Source organism: Thamnophis elegans, chromosome 3 (assembly GCF_009769535.1).
Source record: "Thamnophis elegans isolate rThaEle1 chromosome 3, rThaEle1.pri, whole genome shotgun sequence".
Lineage (NCBI taxonomy): Eukaryota > Metazoa > Chordata > Lepidosauria > Squamata > Colubridae > Thamnophis > Thamnophis elegans.
Window position 1 is genome coordinate 22,731,230 of NC_045543.1, and position 7,863 is coordinate 22,739,092.

The following is a 7,863-nucleotide window of genomic DNA, read 5'->3' on the forward strand; positions in this document are numbered from 1 at the left end:
TATTATTAAATGTTTACATCAATTCATCTTACCATCAACTCCCAAAAACAATTATTGGCTCTTCTACTCTCCATACATCATATTTGTACCTTATTCATCACTTCCTTCTCCCTCTCTCTTCCCCCTCCCTGCCTCCTTTCGTCCCTCTGTCATCCTTCTCTTCTCTACTTCCCCTTCTGTTCTTGTTTTCCTCTCTCTCTCTCTTTTCCACTCATCCTTTCTCTCCTCCTCTTCCCCCCGCCCTCTCTCCTATCCCTCTCCTTCCCTTACCTCTCTCCTCTACTTCACACTCTTCATCTCATTTACTTGGTGTATTTCAACTTCTGAGCAAGCTCCATTTTATGTTGGTGATATTTATAATTCCTTTTCAATATGCCTATTTAATTTTAACATAAATCTTCCTCCTTTTAAAAAAAAGAACAAAAAAATATACATATATACATACATACATACATACATACATACATACATACACATACATACATACATACATACATACATACATACCTGGTTACAATTCCAAGCTATTCTCATCATTATATTTATATGATTATACATCCTTACACGCCCCCAATTTGTGATTCTGTCTTTAACCTCATAGTTTCCCATTGTAAGTATATTTCCTGTTCCCACTCCATTTTTTCATATCTTCGATTAGATTATCCTTAATTGTCTATAAATGGCAATCCTTACTGTTCAATGTTCATTACAGTTCCCTTAATCTATATAGAATAACGAGTGGTAAAAAACTCACTTTGTTCATCATCTTAAAAGTTCTATATATGTCCATGTTTCTTATATTTTACCCCAGGCTTAATTGTCCTTCTATTGTCATATTCAATAAATTAGCAACTCAGTTTAATTATCATGTATAAAAGTGAATCACAAACCTCTGCTTTACAATTTCACCATATCAGTTTCATATTTGTCCATATTCCATATATTTTAACCTTTATTTAATTATCTTTCCATTATCATATTCAACCAGTTAGCAACTCCATTTTATTGTCATATTTAGGAATAAATGCCTTATCTTAGCTTTATATTTTCCCATATAACAATTTCTAGTTGTCTGATTTCTTCCTTGTAAGTCTTTTGTCCCACTTCTCTGTTCCTGCCTTCTCCCTTTTCTTTGTTTTGACACATCCACCTCTTCAATTTTCCCCAAGCCACCGTCAAAAAGATCTTTTATATTTCTCTTTGTTGGGGTGTAATCTCTACTTCAATTTTCCTTATGCCACCGACAACCTCCAAAACATAATTTTGTCTGCTTTTTATTCCCTTTTGTTGGGACACATCCTCTTTTTACAACTTTCCCTATATCATTGCCAAGTCCAATGGAGTTTTTTGTCTGCTTTTTATTTCCGTTTCTACCCCTTCATTATCTTGCCCCCCTTCTTCTTTGCCTTCTTTTTTAAATACCTGCTTCTCTGCATTTAGAATTCTATTTAGGCTTGATTTTAATGATTTATGCATATTTTTTATAATTTCACGTAGTTCTTCAAATTCCCAGCTTTCCATGTCCAGTTCCAAAGTTACAGTTAGTTATACAGTTCTTATTTCGGAGTTCTGATCCAACTTAAATTTATCTACTTCAGCTGCTGTGAAACCAGAAGAGAAGCTGGAGCCATCTTAATCTTTTCCAGAAAAAAAGGAAGAAAAAAAACCTTCATATTTCCCAGTTCTTGACTCTGTTATTATTTCCTTTCCTTGCCACTCCTCACTTCTCGTTGGTCATAGCTGCTCAAAATATATTAATTGGAACAAGCTTGCATACAGCCAAAACTTGGATATGTTTCTTCTTCGCCTCCTGCTTTTCCAAGTTCTGATTTATGGCGGTTGGTTAATTAGAATTTCCCACACAGGCAAGATTAGGTTATCAATTGTCAATGAGGAGATAGTGCTTTTTTCTTGATCTTTCTCCCTTGTTGCATTTCATCTCTCATTAGTTGGGATTGCTTAAGATATGTTAGTTAAAAGACACTCGGATGAAATAAATCTTCACGCTCGTATATTCTTTTAAAAACAATCTTTTCAAGTCGGAAAAGATTGTAGAGTTAGTGTTTGAGTGGGTTTGTCACTTTTCTGCTTTCTCTCTTTCTGTCCAAATTGTTTCAAATTGCTGTCTGGTGTCAACATAACAGTGGTGGGTTACGACCGGTACGCCCTAGTATGGGCGTACTGATGCCTGCCTGGAGCACCAGGTACCATTCTGATATGGTGCTCTGGAGGGCCCGCCCGCCCACCTGCGCTCCTTACCAGTATTTGAGCTGTTCGGGGTTTCCACGCACGCACACGGAGCTAGAAGTTTTCTAGAAAACTTGCTTCTAAAGAGATGTACAAAATATGAAAATAATTATGGAATTACAGTCCATTTGGTTATTTACTTAAGAGCTAATATCCAAAAGAGCTATAACTTTATCATTCCATGAAACTAATCAATAAATTACTGTCCTCTCATCTTACTTGGATTATTATGTGCAAAATGCTTCCAGGGGTGATGTTTTTAATGATCTTGTAAAACATCTCATAAAACCTGTAACATCATGTGGCTTTTTAGCTTTTTTGTGGTAGTAATTAAAAATTACATTGTTATTTTTACGTTACCCAAATTGTTCTAAAAGAAGGAGTGTTGTGGTGAATAAGTGTTTGAAGTGCGGTGCCTGATCAACCCACAAACTTAATTGGGAGACCTGAAAGCCACCTATTCACATTCTTTTTGCATGTGGAAGACTGAAAGAATATTAAAATTTCAGTTTCATTTATCAGCTTCAGAAATCCTTAAATCATCACATGCAATCATTGCTGTACTAAGTATGAAATAAACATATTTCACCTGCCATGAATCTATCCTACATCACAGAGTCATGAATATTAATTTCATTGTCAGGTTCCAAGACTTTAGGAAATTGGCCTCATGACTCTATCTTCTTCCTTCCTTTTTCCCTCCCTCCCTCCCTTTCTATGAGATATGATGGCCTTTAAAAAGAATTTAAATACTTTTATGTTTTATTAGTTTAGAGTCTAATTATTCCACCATATTCATATGCAGCTGACAATTCCAAGTTTATGATTGTTCTAAATTATTGTGGCTGCATGTTCTGAGCATGCTTTATAGTGATTTGTAATTACATGGTTGCTGAAATTTCTGTTTTGTTTTGTACTATATTTTGATAAAATTACAGAGATGATGATGATGATTTGCCTTTTCTTCTTTTCAAATGAGCTTTCAAGCAACCTGTTAAGCAAAACTCCTCATAAAAAGGCTTTTTGTTTCTTTGTATATTATCTTTAAGACTTACTTGACATATGATGCTCCAAGCAATTGAGCTTCCATATATCTTCCACATTTTTGCTGTGAAAAATTCTCCAGGAGTTTTGATATCTACACAACACATGAATCAGCTTAGTAATCCTTATAATTAAGGACATCAAATAATTTGATTTGATTTGATTTCAATATGTATCACAACGCACTATTTTGATCATTACTACTGATTTATCCACCATTTAAATTTAAATGAGTTCATCATTTGTGCTTCAGGCTTCTAGACATTTTGGGGGATAGGGGTTTTATTATTTTTTAACGTTCTTTTTAAAAACAATGCTTGTGCTTCAGTGGTGGGTTCCTACCAGCATTACTACCGTTCGGTGAGTGCGTGCGTGTGCTCAATTGAACGAAAAATACTGGGGGGAAAAGGAAAACAGCTGATGAGTGGCAATTCAAGCTGTTTCCCTGGATCAGCTGGGCTTCAGAAGATCTGAAATAAAAGTAAGTAAAGCAAGGGAACAGAGAACCGGTTCACTCTCTGTTTGAAGGCAGCACTACCAGTTCGGGAGAATAGGTCCAAACCTGTAGGAACCCCCCCACTGTTGTGCTTGTATTGTTTAAAAGCAATATCTCAGAGAGCCACGGTAGTGCAGTGGTTAGAATGCAGTACTGCAGGTTATTACTGCTGGCTGCCTGCAGTTTGGCAGATCGAATCTCATCAGGCTCAAGGTTGACTCAGCCTTCCATCCTTCCGAGGTGGGTAAAATGAGGACCCAGATTGTTGGGGTCAATAGGCTGACTCTGTAAATTGCTTAGAGAGGGCTGTAAAAGCACTGTGAAGCAGTATATAAGTCTAAGTGCTATTGCTATTGGTATTAATGGTTTAGCTGTCTGACAACAATGCACGCACAAAATGCCCTCTCAGCGAACCGTTAGTTAACCAGTTAGGAACCCACCACTGGTATGGTTGATTCCAAGGGTTTCCTGTGCTAGAATTTTGTAGATGTGGACTGCTCAGTTTACAGGTTCTATGTTTTCTTAATAGATATTTGAGTTAAGGTAGAATTGTAAACATTTCTTAGCTATTTTTTTATTTCTTATGTTTTTTATCTTCTGTATGACTGCTAGCTTTACCATCTGTGACAGAACATTGGTTGGCTACCCAAATTAAATAAAGAGATGCTTAGAGGACTTATTCTTTACATTTGATTAATGGTATTTATATGATCCCCCCCCCGGACTTCTTTCTCTTCTATTCTGCTGTCTCCAAGTACTGCCACATGCACTATCCAGACTTTTTTGTTTTTCTTAACCACAATTCTTAAATCTGGGGTATTATGTAGCAAGGGCCTGTCTGTTTAAATTCTAAAGTCCCACAACACTTTTGCTTGTTCATTTTCTATTACTTTGTTTACTTATAGTCTCAACTAGTCCTTGCATGCAAGCAAATGGGTTTTCTTGCAGATATTCTAATGCACAATTGTTGCTTGTTTGTCATACCGTTGCTTATAGTCACTCTGAAATGTTCTTGCAGCAGCTGATTAGGTGATCCACTTTCTTCAGCTTCTTTGTAGAGCTGATATTAGCTGTCAGTTGTTATCTTCTCAATTCTGGCTTTGTACTCATTTGTTCTTAAGGCTTGGCCTTATGCAACCAAAATTAGCCCTATGTCTCTTTCACCAATTTTGCTGCTCTTAACCATTGCCTGGTCTTGTTATCTGCTTTGCCTGCTATATTTTGTTTTAATATGCTGGTCTTGTAATACTTTGCCTTGCCTCATTTCTTTTCTGTTCTTCATTTAGTCTTTTTTGTAAGCCAGTTTGGTCTCTCTAGGTTAGACCTTAGTAAGCCTTCATGGTATACCAGCTTCAATGCATCTTCTTCATTGTCCTTCCGATATTATTCCAATTATCTGTTTAATTCTTTAACTGTCTGCCATACTTGCAATATTCCATACTCATCTATTCTCCTTGGTAAGTAGAATCTGTCAACATTGTTGCTTGAATGAAAGGCATGATTCATCGTCATTATATTTCTGGTCTTCCTGTTCAGAGTTTTAGTTCTCTGCATTACTATTCCAGCTATGTATCTAATGACTGGAATTCCCCAAGTGTTCATTGTCTTGATGGTATTTCCTCCACTGAGTGTGGACTTTAAGATCTTCTTCACCCTCTTGATGTATTCGTTGCTGACCTTTTTCTTGACTTCATTATGCTTGATGTTGCAAGCTTGAAGGATACCCAGGTATTTGTAGTAATCATCTTCATCCAGACTCCTGATGTTATTTCCATTCGGAATCTTCATTCCTTCAATTTTCCCTATTTTCCCCTATGGGTGACGTTTTTCCCCTGTGAGTGACATGTTTGTCTAGTCCAAACTCCATTGCAATATCTTGGCTGCATGTATGGATAATGTTGAGCAGCAATTCTATTTGAGATGATGTTTTTCAATGCAGCTTCAGATCATCCATATAAAGGGAATGGGATGTTTTTGATATTTGATAGACATGGTCTGAATTATTCATATTGTTGACAAAGGAATTGGTGCAGTGACAAACATTAATAGTGATAATGAGTTTCGTTGAAAGATTTTTTTTCTTTATATTAGCTTTTCTGACACTATCACCATTGACCAGCAACTGTGTTTTCCATTGTGTCATTGATCTTTGCACAAAGGTTATACTGACTCCTGTTATTTCTACAATCTCATATGTATTATTAGTTGGACTCTTTTATATTGAGCTTCATAATCTGTCAGAATTTTGATCAATCAAAGCTTTCTCATAATAGCAATAGCAATAGCAGTTAGACTTATATACCGCTTCATAGGGCTTTCAGCCCTCTCTAAGCGGTTTACAGAGTCAGCATATTGCCCCCAACAACAATCCGGGTCCTCATTTTACCCACCTCGGAAGAATGGAAGGCTGAGTCAACCCTGAGCCGGTGAGATTTGATCAGCCGAACTGCAGAACTGCAGTAGCCTGCAGTGTGCATTTAACCACTGCGCTACCTCGGCTCATAATGCTTTATGGCAAGATATATAGATCTTAAAATATGTCAGTTGCCCATGAACATTATGTTATATATTATGTAATACCTATAGATTTGTTCAGATATGAAAATTTCAGTAGTAGAGAAACCCATTTAAATTTATTGTCATTAGGAAAAAAACAGTGGCATATTGAAAGATTAGAGGTTTTATGTATTCACACACACTTTCTTCAATAACTTTAAAGCAGGAGAAATTCTTGTTATGAATGAAGGCCTCTGAGTAATCAGATTTTCTTTGCTATATATCATTTGAATTGGGGGTGGTAGTGTTACCTTTCTTATGCAAGAATAGAAATTTCCCTAACATAATTCCATGGTTTAGCAACTTGCTATAATAATTAGGGTTTAGTTGGAAAGCACACTTCAGGATTAGAATCTTAAATCCTGAGCTGCAGAAACATGCTGTACCCAATTTATTTTTAAAAAATTAAGTTCATTCTCTCTTCCTTACATTTATATCAAGACCAATAAGATTGCATAGGTTGGGCCTCCTCCGGGTGCCGTCGACCGGACAATGCCGGCTGGCGCCCCCCCCCCAAGGGAGGGCCTTCTCTGTAGCTGCACCGGCCCTGTGGAACGATCTACCCATTGAGATCCGGACCCTTACTACTCTCCCGGCCTTCCGTAAAGCGACCAAGACCTGGCTGTTCCAGCAGGCCTGGGGCTGTTGATTAATATCCAGCCCCACTTAGACTGAATGGATAGTGTATTAATTTTAATAATTGTATCTTTTCTTAACTTTTTAAATGCTTTTATCTTGCTTGTGAGCCACCCAGAGTCCCAATGGGAGTGGGTGGCATACAAATTTTATTAAACTGATTAAAAAAAAACCTGACTCTCTATTAATTGGTTTTCATTTACTTTTTACTCTTAGAATGAGTCAATTACCGGTATCAAATCTGTTGGGCTATTTTTCATATCTGTTATTAGCAAAGAAATAGAAAATAACTAGAAACTCTGTTCATGATTAATTTAGGTATCTTCTTTTGTGTGAAACATTTTTAAAAAATAATTGCACAGATGGCAGCACTAAAATCACTACACTTTTAAGTAGATGAATGTTTATTACTACCGTATAACTCTGTTTTTTTTTTGGTTTTTTTAGGAAAATGGTGTAGCAAATGGAACTATCTATAAACGACCATTTAATGAATCCTTTGAGCAACCACCCATGTATGTTTCTGTGCTTACATTTCTTGGTTTTGTATTTGCAACATTATTTGGATACTTGCGAGATTTCTTAAGAGACTATGGAATACACACAAAGGTTGGCACTACCGAACGGGAAGAGCAAATGGTACGTAAGATTTGAACCTGTATGAATAATTCCAAGTTATTCCTCAAGAAGTAGAGCAGAATGAAAAAGACAAAAGACTGAAACAAGCGGAGAAATAAAGGCATTAGATCTATTGCTTCTCCTGTGGATGGCTTGGACAAAATGGATAGTCAAATATGTGGATATGGAGTATTTCTTGTCAGTGGTTGCGGCAGTTCTAAGATTTCTTGCCCCAAGTTCTAAAAACAAAAAGCACAGTACCTGTT

General features: G+C 36.6%; 1 protein-coding gene across 1 annotated transcript in view; it reads left to right on the plus strand.

Annotated features, from left to right (window-relative positions):
* The first annotated feature begins 7,432 nt into the window (after positions 1–7,432).
* Positions 7,433–7,863, plus strand: part of SPTLC3 (serine palmitoyltransferase long chain base subunit 3) — a 45,220-nt gene continuing 44,789 nt past the window's right edge. The window contains exon 1 of the mRNA XM_032214493.1: positions 7,433–7,618. Within this exon, the coding sequence (XP_032070384.1) occupies positions 7,493–7,618 (126 nt within the window). The 5' untranslated portion in view covers positions 7,433–7,492. The remainder of the gene's footprint in view (positions 7,619–7,863) is intronic.